The sequence below is a fragment of the Oncorhynchus masou genome, chromosome 27 (genome assembly GCF_036934945.1).
Source record: "Oncorhynchus masou masou isolate Uvic2021 chromosome 27, UVic_Omas_1.1, whole genome shotgun sequence".
NCBI classification, from domain to species: Eukaryota; Metazoa; Chordata; class Actinopteri; order Salmoniformes; family Salmonidae; genus Oncorhynchus; species Oncorhynchus masou.
The window spans coordinates 40,632,342-40,657,853 of NC_088238.1; the positions used below are offsets into that span (position 1 = coordinate 40,632,342).

Consider the following 25,512-nt stretch of genomic DNA (forward strand, 5'->3'; position numbering starts at 1 on the left):
AAATCTAGAGCTCTGTTAGCGTGACCATGGGGTTCTTGGTCACCTCCCTGACCAAGGCCCTTCCCCCCCCCAATGACTCAGTTTGGCTGGGGGCCAGCTCTAGGAAGAGTCTTGGTGGTTCCAATCTTCTTCAATTTAAGAATGATGGAGGCAACTGTGTTCAAGGGAACCTTAAATGCTGCAGAAATGTTTTGTTACCCTTCCCCAGATCTGTGCCTCGACACAATCCTGTCTCGGAGCTATACGGACAATTCCTTCGACCTCAAGGCTTTGTTTTTGCTCTGACATGCACTGTCAACTGTGGGGCCTTATGTAGACAGGTGTGCATCCTTTCCAAATCATGTCCAATCAATTGAATTCACCACAAGTGGACTCCAATCAAGTTGTAGAAACATCTCAAGGGTGATCAACGGAAACAGGATGAACTTCAGCTCAAGTTCGAGTCTCATAGCAAAGTGTCTGAATAATTATGTAAATAAGGTAGTCCTGTTTTTTATGTTTAATACAGTTGTAAAAATGTCTAAACTTGTTTTTGCTTCGTCATGGGGTATTGTGTGTAGATTGCTGAGGATTTTTATTTATTTTATCCATTTTAGAATAAGGCTGTCATGTCACAAAATGTGGAATAAGTCAAGGGGTCTGAATACTTTCTGAAGGCACTGTAAAGGCCAATTATTTAATTGTACAACCGCATTCTGTCCTCTATCAACACGTTTTTTAAACTTTTGGGGCCAGCGAGAATGACATAAGAAAGTAGTCAAGACAACTAGCTTGATTGAGCCTTATAATCTTTGGATGGGTGTATTAGTACACCCAGTCACTACAAAGATACAGGTGTCCTTCCTAATTCAGTTGCCGTAGAGGAAGGAAACTGCTCAGGAATTTCAACAATCTGCAACAGATTAGCCAACAACACCCGCCACTTGAAGTGGCGGGAAACAAAAGAGGAAGTGGCGGCATCTCCCACAAAAATCACGGACAATTGCTGGTTGATAATATCTGGTTGAAAGTTACTGAGGTATTAAACTGTTTAGAATTGCTTGAAAATCTAGCCAATTGACTAGGAAAGAAAAGATCACTCAAGACAAATCAGTAGGTTAGCAAATATATTTTAATATATAATATAATATTTATAATAATTTTAGCACAATGACAAAATGGCATCATTTCAGTTTAGTCTCATGTAAATCAGGACAAAAGCCACATCTGTAGGTCGTTATTTATTTTAATACATAATGTAATACCTTATATTTGATTTATTTATTTGTTGCTGTCATAAATCCTTTTTTCTTTTCTTGGTCCTGTAAAATAAGAATTCTAATAGAATCTAACAGCATATAGCCTATGGCATCCAGTGGGAGATATGATAACAATGCAAGGTGTGGATGTAGTTGTAATAGGTTGCTTTCCAGGCCGAGTACATTGCAGGCATTGAATTGTATCAACCAATGGTTCTGTGCTACGTCATCGAGTATGCAGTAGGTCATTAAATTGCCATCATATGATGTGGTTAGTTAATTGTTAAACACCTATCCAGTCATGAGATCTGGAAGATGTCTGCTATCTAGTCGGTTTGGAATGCGGCCATCCTCTTTACCACATGGTGAGAACAGAGCTTCAAGACAAGCAACTCCTTCAGACTGATGCAACATCCTGTCATTTTGGTAAGATTGAGACCATTTCATTGGCTAATCAGAGGAAACCTGACCTTTGACCTGCATTTATCAAACGTTTTGTTACCACCGGAGATGTTGTGGTTCCGTTATGCTTATGAGTACTACAGTATGCAAGGTACCGCAGGTTGACTAATACTTTTGAACTTACTCACTAAGAACATAGTGGCCTATTGTGTTGTGGCTCAGTGAAGTCAGTCTCAGTCTGTGATGTCATATTTAAACAGGATCATAAATACAACACTTTCCAACACCCAGATATGATATGCAGTGATCCATTAAGAAATACCTTCTCTTACTTTTCTTCACTTCTGAGGGTCAAAATTATGAATAGGGGGAAATGATCATTATAATGTATTTAGATAGGCTACTTCTTGCCTGCTTTAAACCCCTGGTGGAATTCCGCCGGAAATCTAAAGTTCCTTCATGTTAAAATCAAACGGTTAGATGCCTATATCTAGGCTACATCCCAATTACCTATCCTTCCACCCAAAGTGTGCACTTGTACACTTCCCTTTGCTGATTTGAAAGGAAATAGCTGCTATACGAAATATGGTGGAAACTCCCTCTAGCTAGCCCATACCTAGCTACATAGAATGCATTTACGTATGTGTGGGAAGTAGTGACCAGTGTACACTTCAGAAGAAAGGCGATATTATTAGGACATAGACCCTAGTCTATCCTTAACCAAGCACAGGAACGTCATGACTCGCGACCTTACGATGATGACCTCTACTCACATTGACGGGACCACACCACTGCAGTTACGATGATTAACACTGACCAGTGCCATATATTTAGAGTTCGGCCAACCGTTAGAACGCAATAGTGCTTCCAAGTATTCCATTTATCCATTCATGATGAGCGTTTGGATTGTAATTGTAATTCTAGATGTTCAGTTAGATATAGCATTGTTTAAAATGTCAGAAATTCAATGAACTCAATATTGCCAATGTAAAAATGGGGAGCTAACATGGCTGCCATATGGAATATAAGTGCATTATAGAAACACAATGTCCAAACTCTCTAAATATATGGCCCCGACACCGACCTGAGGAGAGTTCAATAATGTTAGAATACCTAGTAATAATCTCAGTTGAACAATAAACATTCAAAACTGTAACAGTGAAGCCGCAAATAGACACTTTTTAAAAAGTTTAGACCCAAAACAGACTCTTATTATGTTTGCTGCACACTACCCTTTTAGACTGTTAATGTTAGCAAACGTCTGCAGCTGGCACAAACCAAATGGAACGTGTTAGCTTCTGTTAGCAAACATTCGCATACGGTTCGCCTTGTTGAACTCACCTCTCGCAGAGCACCTTAAAACACGGCACAACAAATGTTGCTAGCTAGTCTCTACTGCAAAAACACACACTTAAAATGGCTTCTTACAGCCGCCAAAAACGCTTCCGTCTAAAATAAAGAGTCTCCATCCGAATATCCACACTAGCATACATACTGCTGCATTCTAAATAGTATGCCAGTGTGGATTTCGGGACGTAGCCTCTGAGAGATTGTTCAGTACACATACTGTACACTTTTTTATTTATTCTGTCATGTTAACAGCACATACAAGCATCAGGATTTGTCAAGTCTCCCATCCGCCTCCCTAGCGGTTTTGCAACTAAACTATAAAGTTGGCACTTTTACTATATGGCGTGAAAGCTTGCTTCTTGTGCATATTAATGTCAATGTTTATTTGAAAATTGTCACGTCACATTTTGCTATTTAGTGCTAGAAGGTTGAATAGTCATGCTTTAAAAATGCATGGTCACAATTTCAATTGATTTTTTGCTCTTTCACTCTTTCTGTCACGCAATGAACGTGAAAATATATATGTTTGTCAATGTTGTTTCTGCTGTACAAATATCTTCCAACTACAGACATTCAAAATCCCCAACCTCACTAACTTCTTGCCAAGCACACAAAACTCCACATAAAAATACTCAACACAACCTCTCTAGCCTACGATACAGCATCATGTGTGAGTCCTGAAACATTCAACACCTTAAAGGATAAGTTTGTCATTTTGCTACTTAATGTCGGATGGTTCCTTACCCTGAACGTAGTCTATGAGCCAGGATAAACTGTAATGGATAAGGAACCATCAAACATTAATTTGTAAAATAATGAACTTATTCTTTAAAGACCTTTGCAATTTATAGTTCACCAGCCACTTCAAATCCAACTCAGGCCACAAATTCAATCGACCTTAGATAAAGGAAATCACAATGCAGGTTCACATACTATGTTAACACTGTTGGAATTGTGAGCGGCTTAACCAGTTGAAACCTGTTAAAACCGATAAACTTAGCAAGTTGTTAGTCTCAGGGAAATTATTTGATTTGCAATTAGTGTAATTTGGGCCTGGGTTTTCATCTACTGCTACACTGCACTGACTCCAAATTCATCCCTCCTCTACGTCTCTATCCATGGGGTCACAACTGCAAATCAACACTTTTTTTCCACAGCGAAGAAAAAAAAAAAAAAAAAAAAAAAAAAAAAAAGAAAAGAAAATGAACAGAAATGAAACAAATTCTTCTGAGTGAGACTTTTCTACCCAGCGGCCTGCCTTCAGATAGTTACATTTCACGGCACAACAAACAAAAGCATCTCTATCAAAAACAAAGACAATAATCCAATAAAAACAACCACAATGAAAAACAACAACAAATGACTTGAAGAGATAATCACAATGAATATCCTGTTGCAATTTAGCAACTGTCTGGATAATAGTTTGTGTAGTTTGCGTGTGTGTTGTAATATACATCCGATGATAAGAAGACAAATTAAATACAATAATAGAATACAATCTGTTTTTTTTAAGGAAGGATGGTTATATCTCCTAACAAAAACCGAGACGTAAGTCGCAACCCCTAACTCCATATTTAAAGATAAAAACATGGATAGAGATACAGAGATTAAAATCTAAATTGAAGTGTGGTCTCTGATCAATCCTTACTTAATATCAGATAAGTGACATGTTTTTACCCCATTTAGTGAACATATCAGAATACTTAAAAAATACAAAAACAAACAATACATTGGCATAAAATAAATTAATCCATTACGAAACCAACATATTGATATAAATTCATCATAGATATGTACAACCTATTCCCAAAACATTTGAAAAGTAAACATAGGAAAATTAACTACTGTAAAATCCCTTCAATCATAACTTCAGTATATTGAATGTAAACGAAGAGATTAAGGGAAAAGTCAAACTCCTGTAGCTTGAATAGTTTGAATTTGAATTGTAGTTTGATGAGCTCTCTATAACGGTTAGCGTTGTCTTACGTCTTAAAATGTTCATTATAATTTTAGGTCTACGTATGTCTTGGTTATATTGTTACATATATATTTGTCATATAGGCTATGTTTATTTTTGACTTAGATTTTATTATTTTTCTAATACACATTTTTTTTGCAGCATTCGTTTGTAACTTGATATGTAATTGGTACACGGAATTCCAAATTGACATCATTTGTGAGTGATATGTTGTTATTATTTGAGCCAATGGCCACATAAAAAGCACAGCGATGTCATACACGTGACTTCTAACCAATAAGAAATATATCAAATCCACACCGAGCGCCATGGGTTGGACCCTATTGAGAGTTTTACCATAGATATAGAACACTTGATAGATAGGCTGATTCATGGGTGGGGGGGGTGGGGGGGTCTGAGGAAGACAAAGGGTAAAAGGGGGTGGGGGGTGGGGGGGGTAGAGAAAAAGGGTATGGTGGGTTTGCATTCTTAGTAACGAATATGGCAACTTCCTCATCGCTTGAATGATTTTTCTGGGTGTGAGTTGGAATATAGAAATATGTATATACAGTAGCTACAACCAAACAAACATGGATAACCAAATACATATGTGTTTAGACATGAGAATAATTTGAATGTTGTAAAGTGAAGGTTGATCCTTATTGGTATCTGGCCATTGATTTGTATTATGAGTGTTTGTGTGTGTATGTGTGTAAGGTTTATCCATTTCTCTACTGATATCCTACCACACAAATGCTAACATGACACAGTCCATGACCTATAATGGAATTCTGACTTGAAAAAATTGTCACTTGTACACAAACACCGAGATTCACAATTCCCTACATACTGTAAGCACGAAAAAACAACAACAACAACACGCAAAACAAAAACAAGACAAAAACAAACAAGAAAACACCTCCCTTGTGATCCTCATAAGAATCTACACCAAAGAATTGATCAAAAAAACAAAAACATTCCCCCCCCCCAAGTTTTACAGTAAGGACAATTCCTATGTTTATCTCCAGAACTCTGTAAGTGGTTAGTGTGATAGTAGGCCTAAGAGGATCTACAATGGTCGTCTGACGCAAACTCCCCAGCAAGACGAGCACCTACCTACCTACCCTGTCGACCAGCACCCACAGATCATAGCGGTTAAGTACAACTGAGTGCCGTTGCCTGCAATACTGTACTCCTTCTCCCTAGCAACAGATCCAGGATCAGGTTGACCGAACCCTGATTATAAACCATACTTTAATGCTGCCCCTAGCAACATATCTCGGATCAAATAACACATTTCAGCACAGGGTTTGTTAGCAGCAGCCACCGCTTCACTATAAAGGGGTGCTGGCTTTGAAAGGGTGACTTTCTTGGCTGTTCACCTTAATACAAATGCTCTGAACATACTTGCAATACTCTTTTTGACATAGTTCGGTATGCATGAAGAGTCTTTGACTTGGAGTGCTGATCTAGGATCAGTTTTGCCTTTTAGATCATAATGAATACAATTATATAAACAGGGGGGGGGGGGGGACCTGATCTTAGATCAGGGCTCCTTTTCTGAGACGCTTTGTGACTACAGGCCCTGGTCTACATAATGCGGAAGCGAATATCACAAACAAAGTTAAATGCATAGGATACAAATCAGTTCCAACACTACGATAAACGGCGAGCCATACAAAAACAGATCACAAAATCTGTGATCGAAATAAAAGGCTTGGTCATTGGCACTGGGGGGAGGGAAAGAGGGAATGGGGGGAGAGGTGAGGGTAGGGGTTATAGAGGAGAGAACAGTTGTTTTTTTTTCTTCAGAGAAAGTGGTGGCCATTGTGCTGTGACTATACAATTATAAAAAGGTCTGTGTGTAAGTCTTTCTGAGCTCTTAGGACATCAGAAAAGGTTCCATTCGGCTCAGGAAACCTCGGGAGCCTTAAGCTCACACACAGGTGATCACTGTCCCTGCCTAGACCCTTTAGTTTAGCAGACATCTACACGGACCACTCGCGAAGTGCTCAGCAAACTTACAATATAGTCCCCTTCTTTACGAGTGGGACTGAACTTGATGTGTGCGCCAGTGGAGGTTGCTGAGGGGAGGACGGCTCATGATAATGTCTGGAACGGACTGTAATGGAGTCAACGTGTTTGATGTCACTCCATTTACTCCAATCTGGCCATTATTATGAGTCGTCCTCCCCTCAGCAAGTCTCCACTGGTGTGCGGGTGCAACCACACTTGAACACATACATTTTCACATTTGACACATTAGTTGTCACATACACCAATTCTGCTCAGGCTTCTTCGTAGGGATTGAAACACAGTGTAAATATACGTAAATGAGTAATTATTTCATTTGAATCAACAGTCTTGTTTTTTTTTTTATTGATGTACAATGGTTGAGACAGCTCAAAATGCGTTAAGGATTAGGGATGAGATTATTCAGAGTGTAGTTGACTGTTGTGTGTTTATTGATGACTCATGCAGTACTTGGGCATTTCACAAAGGAGATTAATGAACAATTAACTGTATATCATTGTTTTATATATTCTACTTTGTTTTTCATGATATCGAGCCTGTTTTCTTTCTTTCTGCCATTTTGTTCTTTCCTTACATTTCCTTTCAGAAGCAGTCGTCTTCCCTGCTCTGTGATTGGTCAGTTGTTTTACGTACTGAAAAACTATTCGGCTGGAATTCCGAGTGGCATTGTCTGAGCAGAAAGACAAATGTTTATATATTTTGAAGTTGAAAGTTGCCCACACCGACATTGCTTTCCTCTTACCGAAACATTTTTACTTACGTCGGTCATTTTCTGTGATTTTGATACAGAACGTTCATGTAGATTGTTCTAAAATCATTATTGTGTCAACTGTAATAGCCTATACATTATGTTCATTCCTACTTATGAAAGTATTTGCCCTGTCCCTGTTTCGTTGTCGGCTGCTGACTCTCACTCCATCTCCCCACTGTTTGCGCACAGAGGAAGAAATGCATTCGGAGGAGCACAAGCATATGACTGTTGCTCAAAAGGCTATTGCGAGAAAAACAAGCAACTACTGTTATTTTAGTTACAGAGAGGAGAGTCACAGCTTTCTGTGAGTATATCATGTACCTCTTAATATTGAGTTCACGGCCCTACTTTACAACCGCAGTAGGCTGTAGTAAGTATGGTTTTGATGCACCCGCGTAGCGGAGCCGAGTGCGCCATTTGCAGTGAATAGGCTTTACATCAAGTAGTCTAGTCTTGCGCTGGAAAGGTTTTTGTAGAATTTTAGCCTGCATTTACTGATAGATTAATCAATTAGCCTCCATGGCTAAGTGTTTTGAGTTCCCACTTCCTCAGGTGGTGAATAATAGTTTATACGCCAATATGCACATAGATATCGGCAAATTCTCTGAAGAGCCAATAATCTATCGGATAATTCTGGATCCTATTTTGACAGGTTGCACATCAAAATATCCATCCTGCATTTCCTTGATATGTTAGATGAAATAGTTTGCTTTTTTAATCATAGGCTACCATCTCAGGTGTCTGACTTGGTACTAGAGAAAAGTGTCTTGAGGCCCTGCCACTAAAGTAAAGTAACTGTTCAATAAACATTTTTGTTGCTGTTGTTGTCGAGTAAAATAGTTACATTTATAGGTAAACCTTATTGTAAAAGCATATGATAAAACATACACAAAAATATTATATTGATCAACACCACGTGAAGCACTATATTAGCTATATAAAAAAACATTTAAATATATTTTATAAGGATATAAAATATATTGTTGACTTTTTTTCACATCATATAGTTCATATACTGCTTCATAAAGTGTTTTAAGTTGATCAATATAATAAGTTTGTATACGTTTTTACAATAAGGTGTCTTTTTATAATAAGATTTCGCAGCAAAGGAGCATTGAATCTCTGTGTAAAATCACAATGAGGGTAAATAAGTGTGACTGTTTAAGCGATAACATTTGATTAACGTTGAATTACCGAATACATAAACGTACTATCATAACATTTTCTTCTTCTATAATTCCATGCTATGGCTGGTCTAAAGGCAAATATTGGCTTTTTTTTAAAGACTATCTAACAAAATACTTTTAAAAATCCAATCATCTGATGTCACCCGAGTTTTGAATAAAGGGAATATGACACCTGTATTATAGGTGTCTTCTTGCTCAACTCTGATAAAGCAATGCATAATGCTAAGTTAAGTGGAATTCTAACTTCCACTTAAGTCACATTTTCACTTAGTATCCCAATGCATGACTAAGTGAACATTGGACTGAAGTTAGGATTTGCCCCTTAATGATATAGGAATTCAAGTGCACTGCAAGATTGACTGAATAATATGGTTGCACATCTACAGTATGTAACTAATGACAACAGGTTCATCCTAATGACCCAACACAGGAGATGTAACTACTGGATCTGATATAATGGTGCTTTTCCTGCAACATCTAGGTCGAACTGGAACGGTTCCCTCACACACACACTCACTCACTCACTCACTCACTCACTCACTCACTCACTCACTCACTCACTCACTCACACACTCACACACACACACACACACACACACACACACACACACACACACACACACACACACACACACACACACACACACACACACGTTTTCTCAAAACAGTGTTACAGGAACACAAACTAACCCACACTTCTTTTAACAAAGAGGGATAGGATTTTAGCTTTGGCTCTGTCTTTCCTTTCTCTTTTTTGTTCTCTCCATCTTTCTCTCATCTTGAGCTCGTCTTCTCCTCCTTCAGTCAGGGAAGAGGCGATCGCGGCAGACGTGGCAGCGAAGCATCGTGGCGATCTGATTGGTTAATTGGAGAGGGGCTGCTAGTCTCTGTGTCATGTGGTGTCTGTTAGTGGAACGGGGGTGGGGGGGGGGGGGTCGAGATGGTTGGAGTGCCAGGGGTCAAAGTGCAAAGGTCAGGGGTGATGACCTCACACTTTTTTAGGGGGAGGGGCCAACTTGATGATCTCGTCTTCAGAGGGTTGGCGAATGATATCTGAGGAGAGAGAAAGAGAAAGAAAAAAGGGTCTCAGTAAAAGTTGAAGGTTTTTTGGCAGAGGGAATGCGTGTGAGCTTGGTGTCACGCACACGCACACGCACACACACACACACACACACACACACACACACACACACACACACACACACACCTTTGTATTTCTTGGCAGAGGGGATGCGTGTGAGCTTGGTGTCGATCTCGTCGTCCTCAGAGATCTTGAGTACGGTGGTGCGATACTCAATGACCCGGGTCAGCAGGTCTGGTCGTCGTGAGATCTCAAAGATGTGCTCGATGTACGACAGGTTATCTATAAGAAGGGCAACATCGGGTGATATTTCTGAGGTGCAAAAGAGCAAAGACCTGTGCAAGAATACTAATTGTAATATGAAAGGGATTCAATTTGAAGCGTTATAAGATCTTCGCTCGTTTGCGCCATGAAACAACCCTCCATCCCCCCCTCTCCTCCGTCCCCTTCCTCTCTTTCAGCGTCTCTCACACTGTGCCAGTTTGTCATTCTTCTCCTGGTCACTCTCCACTCCTAGAGCCCTATAAAAATCGGTGTTGTGGAGAACGTTGACGGAATCCCATTGAAACGGAATTCAACCATGTTCCAAAATGTATTGACCTTAGTAGGAAATCAACTACATGTATTGAACTTGTTTGAAAATGTATGAATTTCACCCAAGTAAATCATAAGACATTAACAAAATGCATCAGTGGTTCGTACTTTCCTGCAACTTCCTGAAAGGGCACAGGAACGCCAAAGTCTGTGAGCATGTGTGCGGTGCACTCATATACTTTGTGTAGCCGCTAGCGATGATGATGCTAATGATAACATCTTCTGGTAGAGATGAAAAGGTTTCCCAAAAAAACCTCCTCAATTAAACTACAATTTAGCCTTATGCCTATCTGGCAGAATGATATCAGGATTATTTGCATCAATCCTGTGGCCATTTGTTTAGCAAACTCTGCAATCATGTGAACACTACAGAAGCTTTACTAACAAAACAACGGTCTCTGGCTGGTGTGCACATGAATTAAAGGGTAACTACACCCCAAAATCTAAATTCCTTCAATTTTTTTTCCCCCCCAGACCTCAAAAGTGGTCTCCTGATGTGGTTTAAGCAATGTTGTGGAAAAACTAAACGGAATCAGGCAAAAAATACAACAGATTTTATAGGGCCCTACACTCCCCTCCATCTCTCCCTCCCTCCCTTCCTCCTCCTCCCTTCCTTTCCCAAATGTTGATCTGGGAAACCTGAAAAATTCTCCCTCTCTCACCCTGTGCCAGCTTTTCGTTTTTCTCCAGGTAGTTGAACCACTCCTTGGAGGAGGTGATTGTGTTGCTCTGGTCCTCTGTGATGTCCTCCTTGCAGGCTGACTTGAGTTGGTCCAAGTCCTCGTTGGTGATGTTCTCAGACAGGTCACTGAGTAAAGAACTGTACTCCGACATGGTCTGAGGGAGGGAGGAGAAGGGAGGGCAGGAAGAGTAAGAGAGAAGAGAGAGAGCTGTTAGCTAATTTTGAAACAGTGAACCTTAAACACATACTCTGCATCAAAGTATGAGCGTGTGGCTACATTTCTTTAGTGTGTAAATCTTCTTTTCTCTAGACATTACTCCTAACCACTGTCCTACAGCCAGTTGTTTTTCCAACTCCCTAATGGTTAAGGTTTGGGTTGTGTAATCTGATCCTACATCTGTGGTTTGGGGGAACATCTCTCTAGAGAGGGAGCGAGAGAAGAAAAAGAGAGAAAGAGAGTGAGATAGATAGAGAGAGAGAGGGAAAGAGAGAGCGAGATAGATATTTAGATAGAGAGAAATACAAATATGAGAGAGAATGGGAGATAGAGAATAGAAGAGTAAGATAAATGGGGAGCACAGAAGCAGTCCTTCTATTCTATTGGATCTCTCCGGTAAAGTCAGGCAACTCTGTAGATGGGAGGCTGGAACGTGGCTATACTTACTACTAAGCCACACAAACATCAATACACAACAATACACTGTATGCATCCGTGACTGTTAATATGACAATATTTAGCTGTTGAGTGACACTGTGGTGCCGATGTGACAATGCACCTGATGAGATTAGCCTCTTTGTGAAAGAGTGTATTTGATGTGGGTGATCGAGTTTTTAGTAACAGTGTGACACTAACGGAGTGTTTTTCAAGTGTTCCCTGTGTGTGTGTGTGTGTGTGTGTACTGTATGTGTGTGCATGTGCTCTTGTACAATGGCATCTACCTACAATAAAAATGAACGCACACTGCACACACATACAGCTGTCTTGCCTTGAAAAGGAGAAGAAGAATTATTGGTGGATCTCTCCGAACGCGACTTGTGTGTGTGTGTGTGTGTGTGTGCGTGCGTGCATTTGTGAATCAGAGGAGGCTGGTGAGCGGAGCTATAGTAGGACAGGCCCATTGTAATGGCTGGACAGGAATAAATGGAACGGTATCAAACACATCAAACATATGGAAACCAGAGGTTTGACTCCATTCCATTAATTCCATTCCAGCCATTACAATGAGCCCTTCTTCCTACAGCTCCTCCCACCAGCTCCACTGATGTGTATGTATTATTAACAAGGCTCAGGCATGACCTAAATACTAGAAGTGCCATACTCTCTTCTACCAGGAGAGGGCAGTGGTCCATATACAGACCCAATGGTGTGTGTGTGTGTGTGTGTGTGTGCGCGCACATCAGCGTCCTGAAAGACACTGTTATGCGGTCAGTTTGTGTCATTTTCCCTTAAATGATGAAGGTTATGATAGGGTGTGGGTGAAATGAAACTAGATCTGTGACTAAGGGAGAGCAATATAACAACAGTGTGTTTTACTGGCCCTGTCCCCCCCCCGCACCCCATCCCTCCAGCCACACATAGTCATTACCTTAAATGTCACATTCATCTCCCCTCAATTCAAAGCAGTTTTTAGTCAATAAAGAGAGAGTGTTGCGTGGGAGAATACACTCCCGGGTGAATGGAAAATGGAATGCAGTGCAGGTGTGTGTGTGTGTGTGTTTGTTCAGATGAGTGTGAGTGCGTGCGTCAATCTGTCTGTCTGTCTGTCTGTCTGTCTGTCTGTCCTCTCTGCCTTTCCCTGTAACCCTAAAGGGTCTCTCTATTGCAACACCATAAACCAGCCCTGCTTTTGTGTGTGTGGAGAAATACAACACGAGACAGATTATCTATTCTATTACTTTCTAGTCTATTTCTCTCCTCCTTATCTCTCTCTTTTTCTCCCCATCTCACTCGCTGTCTCTACTCTCCATCTCTCTTTCTCTCCATGCCTCCTACCTCCCTCTCCCTCTTTCTTAACCCCCCCCCCCCCCCCTCGTTCTCTAGGACGAGGCTGACACTGCCTCCACACATAGTAGGGCCACTGTCTCCCTCACATTCTCATGAACACAAACATGCTTTTGTCTGCTGCTCTCTGTCTCTCTCCCCCCACCCCTCCCTCTATCCCAGTGTGTGGAGGGTGAAGGTGGGAGAGAACGTCTGCTGGTATCTTCTGTCTCTCTACCTCCCTCTCTCTCTCTCTCTCTCTCTCTCTCTCCCTCCACCCCTCTATCCCAGTGTGTGGAGGGTGAAGGTGGGAGAGAACGTCTGCTGGTATCTTCTGTCTCTCTACCTCCCCCCCTCCACCCCTCCACCCCTCTATCCCAGTGTAAGGAGGGTGGAGGGGGGGACAAGAATGCCAGCCTAGCCCAGGCAGCCCCTCTCCCCCGTGAGTAAACTCCTAAATCTACCCCCTGGCAGCCATCTGGCCTAGCCCCAAGCAAAACGGGTTCCAACAGTATTCAAAGTAATTTCAAATACTTTATATGTGCTTCATTGAGCTTAACTGGCTTCATGGACCAATAGAATAGTCTCAAATCTGTAATCCCCACACATCTGACACCAGGCAGGCAAGAGCAAAGTTATTGGAGTTTTGAAAAGATTCTAAATAGTATTTGAACCCAGTTCTGGCTGCTCTAGAGCCGAGCACACCATATGGACTGTTCATTTGACGAGAGAGCAATGCCACTGTGCTATTATCCACCTCGCCAACAAGACCTACTGTTCTCACACATAAAGTTGAAGTCGGATGTTTACATACACATTTAAACTCAGTTTTTCACAATTCCTGACATTTAATCCGAGTAACAATTCCTTGTCTTAGGTCAGTTAGGATCACAACGTTTTGGGTAGCCTTCCACCAGCTTCCCACAATAAGTTGGGTGAATTTTGGCCCATTCCTCCTGACAGAGCTGTTGTAACTGTCAGGTTTGTAGGCCTCCTTGCTCGCACACACTTTTTCAGTTCTGCCCACAAATTTTCTATAGGATTGAGGTCAGGGCTTTGTGACGGCCACTCCAATACCTTGACTTTGTTGTCCTTAAGCCATTTTGCCACAACTTTGGAAGTATGCTTGGGGTCATTGTCCATTTGGAAGACCAATTTGCGACCAAGCTTTAACTTCCTGACTGATGTCTTGAGATGTTGCTTCAATATATCCACATAATTTTCATTCCTCATGATGGCATCTATTTTGTGAAGTGCACCAGTCCCTCCTGCAGCAAAGCACCCCCACAACATGATGCTGCCACCCCCGTGCTTCACGGTTGGGATGTTGTTCTTTGGCTTGCAAGCATCCCCCTTTTTCCTCCAAACATAACAATGGTCATTATGGCCAAACAGTTCTATTTTTGTTTCATCAGACCAGAGGACATTTCTCCAAAAAGTACGATCTTTGTCCCCATGTGCAGTTGCAAACAGTAGTCTGGCTTTTTTATGGCGGTTTTGGAGCAGTGGCTTCTTCCTTGCTGAGCAGCCTTTCAGGTTATGTCGATATAAGACTCCTTTTACTGTGGATATAGATACTTTTGTACCTGTTTCCTCCAGCATCTTCACAAGGTCCTTTGCTGTTGTTCTGGGATTGATTTGCCCATTTCGCACCAAAGTGTGGTTCACCTCTAGGAGACAGAACACGTCTCCTTCCTGAGCGGTATGACGGCTGCGTGGTCTCATTGTGTTTATACTTGCGTACTATTGTTTGTGCGTGGTACCTTCAGGCGTTTGGAAATAGCTCCCAAGGATGAACCAGACGTGTGGAGGTCTAGAATTTTTTTTCTGAGGTCTTGGCTGATTTCTTTTGATTTTCCCATCATGTCAAGCAAAGAGGCACTGAGTTTGAAGGTAGGCCTTGACATACATCCACAGGTACACCTCCAATTGACCCAAATGATTAGCCTATCAGAAGCTTCTAAAGCCATGACATAATTTTCTGGAATTTTCCAAGCTGTTTAAAGGCACAATCAACTTAGTGTATGTAAACTTCTGATCCACTGGAATTGTGATACAGTAAGTGAAATAATCTGTCTGTAAACAGTTGTTGGAAAAATTACTTGTGTCATGCACAAAGTAGATGTCCTAACCGACTTGCCAAAACTATAGTTTGTTAACAAGAAATTGGTGGAGTTGTTGAAAACTATTTTTTATGACTACAACCTAAGTGTATGTAAACTTCCGACTTCAACTGTACATGTGTGCAAACACACAGGCAGGCACGCAGACACATGCTGTCAAGCACGCACGCATGCATGCACATACACACACACACACACACAATTGTCATCGAGCTGAAGCATATAGCGGCCAAACTATGAGGGTAAAAACATGCCTCACACACCTGTTGAGCCATATTTCTCACTGTGAGCCATGCAAGAGGGGGTAAAGTGAGAGTGATTGAGTATTCTCCTCTCTCTCTCCCTCTCACGGTCCCCCGTTCTCTTTCTCTCTGACTCCCCTCCCCCCTCTCTCTCGCTTTCCCTTTTGCTCTCTCTCTCTCTCTAGCGCCATCACTCTATTCCAATAGCTACTCGACCTTTGGATGCCTATTCTCTATTGCTGGGTGAGTGAGGGGTGTGCTCGTCAAATAGAACTAAGGGACCTGTATGGTTCATTTGTGTGTGTGAATGTGTGTGTGTTCGTGTGTGTCTGAGTGGGGGGCCCGTCACTGTCTGGCTAAACAGGCGGCACCATACACACCGACACAGACACTACACTGTTGTAAGAATAATCACCAACCTCCCCTTTATTGCCCACACACACATGCACACACACACACACCACTACTACTACCACCACTACCCAAACTCCATTCACTCTTCACACTGCTGAAGTTGCCATGGAGACCAGACCCTGCTTTGTCTTTCAGCCCGGAGACTGTTACCTAGCAACCAGGGAAAGTTCCACTCTACCCCAGAAGCTCCTGGTGCGAGAGAAGGAAAAAGAGAGAGAGCGAGAAAGGGCTAGCGGGATAGAGAGACAGAGAAAGAGTAGAGCTTTTGAATGTGGTGCCAATGTGACTATGGTGACAATGTCTGACTAATGTCAACACAGACTAACACACAGGCTTACTGTTTGACAGCTCCATGACGAATATATATATTTTTACTTAAACCCCACCTGTCAGGACCCGGTTACGAACCCGGGTCTCCGGTGTGAGAAACAGTCCCTTAGCAAACTGAGCCACGAATAGTCGGCAGAACCCAGAAGATGAGGCAGACACAGCAGTACTTGAGACGGTGTTTTAATAAAGTAAAAGGAAAGTACAGGCAAAAATAAAAATCCACAACGTCAAAAGTAATTCCAAGAGAACAAAGGTAATCCTCCAAGTCAAAAAGGTAAATCCACAAGGTGGTAGGTACAGCAGAAAAAAGCCTCAAAAGATAATCAAATATAAATAAACAAGAACAAAAACAGAGTACCAACTGGAGCAACAAATGTTCACAGCATCACTGGGGCTGGGTACTAACATTCAAACACAGAGCAAAGAACTGAGGAAAACTAAGGGTTTAAATACAATCAAGGGAAAATGGAATAACTAAAAATGGAATAATAAATGGAACAAGGGAAAACAAAAGGGTCAAAAAGCACAATGGGGGCACCTAGTGACCAAAACAACCCTGGCCAAATCCTGACACCACCATTAAACTATCTCTGCTTTAACCATGGTGTGTGTGTGTGTATGTGTATGTGTGTGTGTGTGGGGGGGGGGCTTTTGAACCATGTGCTTCAAAGCTTGACCAGGCTAAAATGCGATCTTTACATGTAACCATGACAACCACATTACAGTGAGCTACAAAAATGACAGGGATTTAGGAAGGGAATAAAATACCTCCATTTCTCTCTCTCGCTCTCTCTACCACTATCTCTCCCTCTCAATCGACCTGTGTTTTCTCCTTTTGTCTAATCTGCCTCTCTCTCTCACGCTCTCTTTACCCCCGCTTCCTCTGTTATGTGTTGCTCTCTGTCTGCCTCTCTCTCCCCCTTACACTATTTTGCCCCTATTTTGTTTCACAGGGCATGATGACATGGCCCCCTCCCTCCTCCCCTCTCACTTTCAGTATCTCTATGCCTGCTTTGTTGTCTCTCTATCAGTCATTCTCTTGAATCTCTCACTCACTATTAAACCTCACTTCTCCGGTAACTTTTCGAAACTCAATCCCTCCATGCCAACCCCACTTTTCCTCTCGACTACAGTGTTACACATTGGCACCCTTGATAAAGATGAGTAAAAAATAAATAGATAATATAGATAATATAAATTCTGAGCTATATTGTATGCTCAAAAAACCTGGACAGTTCTATTATGTTATACTAATCAAATTGTTTAGAGAAAGAGATTTTGTTGAACAAGTAATCCTTTTTTATCTCAAAATGATAGGTGTCAAAATGATAGGTGACAAAATGATAGGTGTCAAAATGATAGGTGACAAAATGGTTGGCATCGCTGGTTTCAATGCTTTGTGCAACCTCCCTTTGCTAGGATAATGGCACTTGGACTTTTTACAGTATATAATGTTTTTGAGATTGGAGAACACACTGGGAGGAATCTTAGACCATTCCGCCATACAGAATATTTCCATATCCTTGATATCCTTCAGTGTACACATACGGACTGCCCTCTTCAATTCAAACCACAGGTTTTCAATGGGTTCAAGTCCGGAGACTGGCATGGCCATTTTCAAAATGTTGTTTTTGTTGTCAAATCACCATTTCTTTGTGGATTTTGATGTATGCTTGGGGTCATTGTCTTGCTGGAAGATCCACTTGAGGCCAAGTTTCAGGCTCCAAGCAGAGGCAACCAGGTTTTCGGCTGAAATGTCCTGGTAATGGGTAAAGTTCATGATGCCATTGACCTTAACAAGTGCCCCAGGACCAATGCAAGCAAAACAGCCCCATAACATCAATGATTCATCATCACATGTTATAGTAGTTATGAGGTCCTTTTCTGCATATGCATTGTTCTTTAAATGCCAAAAACCCATCGCTGGTTTGCGTGGCCATAGAGCCCTATTTTTTGTCTCATCTGACCATAGCACCGGTTTCAATCCAAGTGCCAATGCCGCTTCGCAAACTCCAGGTGTTTACATTTGTTGTTGTGCTTAACAGGATTTTTCCCCTAGCAACTCTTCCAAAGAGCCTATTGGCATGGGGGTGGCGTCTAATTGTAGTTTTGGAATCTTGGTGACCCCAAGATGCCACCAAGTTATGTTATTTTCCAACTGTGGCCCTTGAATTTTTACTTGCCTCCCGAACCATCTTCCTCGTTATATGTGGGACAAGATACAAATGCGTCCTTTACCAGGGAAGTTTACCACAGTTCCAGTGGTTTTAAACATCTTAATTACTGCCCTAATTGCGGTATCTTTTTTTTGTTGACGTTTTATTTTTTATTTTTTTTACCCATTGCCTGATTTATGAAAATCCACAACCATTTGTCTCTTTTCGTGTCCTTGCCTTTCACAACGGTGATGGATGACAAATGGATTTTTACATGCGTATTACTTCATTTTATATCCCAGTGAAACAGGAAGCCATGGAAGGCAACAATTACAGTTCCTTAAAGCGGCAATCAGCAATAGAAACAATAATTAAGCATCCTTCCCACCACGTTTCAGTAAAAAGCTGAAGGATGGGGCTGGAAAAACGTAACCACTCTCAAATATATTTTACAGAGCTATGGGTGCAAGGACTGACCATCCAGGATATTACAATTATAGGTTTAACCATGTCAGGCTCCGTATATATATATAGATTTTTATACACTTACTTTGTTTACAAACATTTTAGTAAAACAAGCTTATACAGTGCATTTGGAAAGTATTCAGACCCTTTGACTTTTTCCACATTTTGTTACGTTACAGCCTTATTCTAAAATGTAATCCTTTTTTCCCCCTCAACAATCTACACACAATATCCCAGAATGACAAAGCAAAAACAGTTTTGACATTTTGGCACATTTATTAAATCTAAAAAACAGAAATACTTTATTTACAGACCCTTTGCTACGAGACTCGAAATTGAGCTGTGGTGCATCCTGTTTCTATTGATCATGTTGAGATGTTTCTACACATTTTTTGCAAATTTATAAAAAATTAAAAACGGAAATATCACATTTACATAAGTATTCAGATCCTTTACTCGGTCTTCTTTGGTATGACGCTACAAGCTTGGTACACCTGTATTTGGGGATTTTCTCCAATTCTTCTCTGTAGATCCTCTGCCAGGTTAGATTGGGATCGTCGCTGCACAGCTTTTTTATAGGTCTCTCCTGAGATGTTCAAGTCCGGGCTCTGGCTGGGCCCCTCAAGGACATTCAGAGACCTGTTCCGAAGCCACTCCTGCGTTGTCTAGGATGTGTGCTTAGGGTCGTTGTCCTGTTGGAAGGTGAAGCACTCTGGAGCAGGTTTTCATCAAGATTCTCTCTGTACTTTGCTCCGTTCAACTTCACTTTGATCCTGACTACTCTCCCATCCCCACAGCATGATGCTGCCACCATCATGCTTCACCGTAGGGATGGTATTGGCCAGATGATGAGCGGTGCCTGGTTTCCTCCAGACGTGACGCTTGGCATTCAGGCCAAAGAGTTCAATCTTGGTTTCATCAGACCAGAAAATCTTGTGGTCTGAGAATCCTTTAGCTGCCTTTTGGCAAACTCCAAGCGAGCTGCCAAGCGGACTACAGGTGCCTTTTACTGAGGAGTGGCTTCCGTCTGGCCAATCTACCATGAAGACCTGATTGGTGGAGTCCTGCAGAGATGGTTGTCTTCTGGAAGGTTCTACTACCTCCACAGAGGAACACTTGAGCTCTGTCAGAGTGATCATCAGGTTCTTGGTCGCCTCCCTGACCAAGGCCCTTCTCCCCCGATTGCTCAGTTTGGCCAGGTGGCCAGCTCAAGGAAGAGTCTTGGTGGTTACAAATGTCTTCCATTTAAGAATGATGGAGGCCACTGTGTTCTTGGGGACCTTCAATGCTGCAGAAATGTTTTGGTACCCTTCCCCAGATCTGTGCCTCGACACAATCTTGTCTCGGAGCTCCATGGCCAATTCCTTCAACCTCATGGCTTGGTTTTTGCTCTGACATGCACTGTCAACTGTCGGACCTTATATAGACAGGTGTGTGCCTTTCCAAATCATGTCCAATCAATTTAATTTACCACAGATGGACTCCAATCAAGTTGTAGAAACAGCTCAAGGATGATCAATGGAAACAGGATCCACCTGAGCTCAATTTCGAGTCTCATAGGAATTATGTGTAGATTTATGAGGAAAAACATGTATTTAATCAATTTTAGAATACGGTTGTAATGTAACAAAATGTGGAAAAAAATACAGGGCTGAATACTTTCTGAATGCGCTGTATTTTGGGTTCTGATGGGGTACGACAGTTGAACTAAACTCATGAGGAATTTACAAGTTATATTCTTCAAGAATCGTTGGGTACATATCATCAATTTATAGGTCCAAAAATCGACGTAGCAACTGCTGATTGCCCCTTTAAGCTGAGATTAAAAAATTAACCGTTAATGCAGATTGGATTTTGTTTGATTTATTGATAAGAATCTTTAGAGGTACCCATCATTTTGACACCTATCTTTTTAAGATACAAAATGATGACTTGTTAAACAAAATCTCTTTCTCTGGCCAATTATATTTGTATAAAATGATACCATTTTCCATATTTTCTGAGCATACAATATAGCTCAGTATTTGTATGATTTATTTTGTCAATAATTTTGGAGGTGACTGTAAACTGTCCCGTCTTGTGACGCTACCCAAAACAAACATAAACAAACACCCACCCCAAAACAATGACAGGACACAGGAAACGACAGGGGACATCAAGCCTCTCTGCACGGTGTCACAGCACATCTCTGTTCTGTGTTGATGCACCCTGGTGATCCCTGCTGGGCTACGTCTAAACACAGACCTACTCCGTCAAACTACTTTGCACCGGACTTGTGGTCAGTTTAAACGAAAATAAGACTATTGTTTGGTTATACTACTGTATATTTGGTGTTGGTTTCTGTCAAATCTGATGAATGATTCTTGATTCATGAGTAATTCCTAACTTAAGCTCTGTGTCTAATTCAAATCCATCAGCGGTTTGAGTTGACTTGGGAATCAATTGGGCCATTGCATCCAACTTGGAATTAAAAAAATAACAATACATTATGTCTGAAACTAACAGCGATGCACTATTTCACTGGCTAAGTCTGTCTGTTCTCAATACGGTGTAGCTCTTTCATGCAGTCAAAATACCTAGTGCCTTCATGATGTTTTTAATATTTTTAATAATTTCATCATTAATAAACATTATTTATTTGTTTACAGTGTTTTTTTATGTCAAACAGTTTTGTTATACTGGTAGTGTTATACCCAAGAAGATTTGAGGCTGTAATCGCTGCCAAAGGTGCTTCAACAAAGTACTAAGTAAACGGTCTGAATACTTGTGTAAATGTGATATCAGTTTGTGTGTAGATTGAGGTGGGAAAAAAACAAGTTAATCCATTTTAGATTAAGCATGTAACGTAACAAATTGTGGAAAATATCATGTGGTCTGAATACTTTCCGAAAGCACTGTACACAGTCATGTAACACTGGTCATTTTAATAATGTTTACATACCTTTTAACCCACTTTATATGTATATAATGTATTCTAGTCAAGGCCTATCCTATTTAACTATTGCTGTACATATACCATTCTATCCTATGTATTGCACTAAATACAGTACTAGTCAAAAGTTTGGACACCTAGTTATTCCAGGGTTTTTCTTTATTTTTACTATTTTCTACATTGTAGAATAATAGTGAATACATCAAAACTATGAAATAACACATATGGAATCATGTAGTAACCAAAAAAGGGTGCAAAAAAATCTAAATATAATTTATATTTGAGATTCTTCAAAGTAGCCACCCTTTGCCTTGAGGACAGCTTTGCACACTCTTGGCATTCTCTCAGCTTCAGCTGGAAAGCTTCTGATGAAGGTGATGCTAAGCTACAGGATTGTTTCGCTAGCACAGACTGAAATGTTCAGGGATTCATTGGATAACATTGAGGAGTTTACCACATCAGTCACCGGCTCCATTAATAAGTGCATCAATGATGTTGTCCCCACAGTGACCGTACGTACATATCCCAACCAGAAGGCATGGATTGCAATATCCGCACTGAGTTAAAGGGTCGTGTCATACTGCGGCACACCTTGCGTGCTGCCGCAGCATTCTGTGGCACGTCATTTACTTGTCAGCCATTTTTTCTGTTACTTCAAGTTATTGCTAGTTTGACCACCAGAGGGCATCCTTGAGAAGCATTTGATAGTATTCCGTATTGGCATTACCAGAGAATTTAAAACCTTTTTTGTAATAACATAGTATTTGGGAGTGATTATAAGAAATTTGGCTTAATTAATTTGATTAATATTATGGTGTTTCTATTCAGAGAAAAACGAAACCCTCTGGATTTCCGTTAGGATGGAATGGAAAATATGGCGCTGTACAACGTGACGTTGGGAGTAGGCTACAGAATTGGAGGATTCTAAATTGTTTGCCTTCATTAGACAACTTTGTTCCAATATTTCTGTAAATCAGTGATATTTCTTCCCATAGTAATTAGTTATGGATCCATAACTAAATCAACAGCTGCATTTTGAGTATTTTTATCATTATTTTATTAACAAAATGTGTTTATTTTTTTATTAGGCTACTGTGCAGTCTACAATACATACTGTAGTAAAACAGGTGGCGGTGGAGTTTCAGAGCTCACAGGTGTGCCTGGCATGGATTGGGACTCCATCTCGTTCCTCGCCCTTTTCAATGCGTCATTCTACACCCGACTTTCCGCCAATGCCGCCTGACTCTCCGCTAATGAGTAGCGACTCTTCGCCAAAACCGCCTGGCTCTGGACCAATGCATCAGCTGTCGCCCGTATCTTTGCCCTCAGAGAATGTTTCTCTTCCTGATGGTTTGCCTTCAATGACTCGATCTCGGTCTTCAAAGTTTGAATCTCACCCATGAGCACCTTCATCAGATGAGCAGAATGGTACCGCCCTGAGCCCTCTTTGATTACAGTGGCCTACGATAAAAACGGTAGATCAATTAAGAATTAAAAGTGACTCCAACACACAAATGCTGTGTATACATTTTAAGAATTTAGCTTAACTAACCGCTTTCTTGGCAACCATCCGTGTTTTTTTTTCGGTGTGGCCCATTGTCCAGCCCTTTGTCCACTGAACTCCACGTATTGTTTTCAAGTCCTCTGGTGGTTACAGTCCTAACCCTGGAATGGGTAGCACCATAGAAAGAAGCTGGCTTGATGAAAACTATGTCCATTTCGTCTCTTTGGTCGCAATGTCATTTCTTTTAGAATAACAGCTCGTTTTTGAATGGTAACTGGTTTAAGGGTTTTGGGCGGGGTGAGGAAAGGAGGAAACAGCACTCTAATTACAGTCAGAAGACAGTTGAAGAAACTTGAGTGTACTTATGGAAAGGCCAGGTAAGAAATGTTTATATATATATATATATTTTGTTTTAAATGATCAGAACATTAACCATGTGTGTTTGCTTGTTTTGTACTGTTCTGTAGTTTCGACCCAATGATTTGTCTGACAAAACAAAGAACTTTGCGTCCTGCAAGCCAGGGCATGGATCAAAGCTGGCGAGACATTCGATAATGTCATTTTCACAGACTAATCAACCGTGGCCATTGAGCAATTTGCTCAAAATTGCTACAGAAAAAAAGGAAGATCAAGGAAGCAGAGTCCCAAGCATCAGCTCAAACTCAATGTGTGGGGGGCAATTTCTCGCCAGGGACCAGGCCCATATTTGATTTTTGATGGTAAGTTTGGCTATTTACAAAGCAAAAGGCACATCAAATATTGTAGCCTACACCTCACAGACTGTTATGTGTTCCACAATAATTCACTCTTGCCTCCTTTTTCAGGTATCATGGGTCGAGATTTCTTTGTAATCAACAACAGATATGCTGGACCCTATGTCAGAGAGCTGTTTCTGGGTTATTATTTTACCTAATTTTGGTTGTTAGCCTAAATTTATTTTTTTCCTCTCCAATTGCAGACAATGACCCAAAACACACTGCCACCCGGGTTTACATTGCAAATGAGAGCATAAACTGGGTCATGACGCCAGCGGAGTTTGTAGACCTTTATGTAGTAAAATAAAGGTTAAAATACAAATAAATAAATAAATAAAAGACCTACAACACCTTTGGTAGGCCTACAGTATATCTAAACATATTTTCTTCCATCTCTACATGTAGGTCTCCTGATTTAAACCAGATCAAACTTCTTTGGCATCAATTGAAAACATTTGTCCGTAACTCTGCCAAGCCAACAAGCACAGATGAACTGGTCAAGGCCATCAAGATGTTTTGGCTAGAGAAATGAACGATACAACAAATGCATTGATCATCTCAGCAAGGTTTTACCTGTGGTCGTGGAGCTGGCTGGAAGTGCGACTAAAATGTAGTTTATATAAACATCCGCATTTGAATGTCTTTTTTCTCGTTATTTTATTTTATTAACAAAAGCATAAAGATTGGTCACGACGTCCGCCGAAGTCGGTCCCTCTCCTTGTCCTTTTCATTTTCCATTTGTTCTGTCTTTGTCTTACACACCTGGCTTCACTCAACCAATGACTTGTTTATTATTTAACCCTCTGTTCCCCATGTTGTGTTTGTGAGTGAGGCACATCAAATATTGTAGCCTACACCTCACGGACTGCATCTTGTTTACATTTTTTATTGTGTCACACATCATTTGTATCTACCTTTCCAATTACTTTTAGAGTTTGGGATTTACAAATGTGCACTTTTAATTATCAGTTACATTGTTTTATTTCAAACGTGCAGACTTTTTTTCTTTAAATGATTGTTTTATGTAGGATGCTACATTTTTGACCAGTTGCAATTGTAAGTAGGCCTAATAACAAAAATCCTACTTCTATTAGGCGCTTAAGCCTCATGGCCTACCTCACTCAGTTAAGTTATTTTATAGGTCTAGACTCCGAAGAAATAGACTCCAATTAAGCCCTCTTGTTGTTTGTAAAGTCAAATTATAATGAAGATTATTGTTGAAATGAATTACTCGACTGGTGTAGGTTTGTTGGTGTGTTGGTGTGCAACACTTGCATAACAAGTTATCTATATTTTCAGCACCAGCCCCTGTTCACCTCCTATTGATTGCGCTG

General features: G+C 40.9%; 1 protein-coding gene across 1 annotated transcript in view; it reads right to left on the reverse strand.

The window, feature by feature from the left end:
- Positions 1 to 1,093: 1,093 nt before the first annotated feature.
- Positions 1,094 to 25,512, reverse strand: part of LOC135516156 (astrocytic phosphoprotein PEA-15) — a 64,653-nt gene continuing 40,234 nt past the window's right edge. The window contains exons 2-4 of the mRNA XM_064940238.1: positions 11,257 to 11,431; positions 10,127 to 10,282; positions 1,094 to 9,972 (exon numbers count right to left, since the gene is read on the reverse strand). Of these exons, the coding sequence (XP_064796310.1) occupies positions 9,908 to 9,972; positions 10,127 to 10,282; positions 11,257 to 11,428 (393 nt within the window). The 5' untranslated portion in view covers positions 11,429 to 11,431 and the 3' untranslated portion in view covers positions 1,094 to 9,907. The remainder of the gene's footprint in view (positions 9,973 to 10,126; positions 10,283 to 11,256; positions 11,432 to 25,512) is intronic.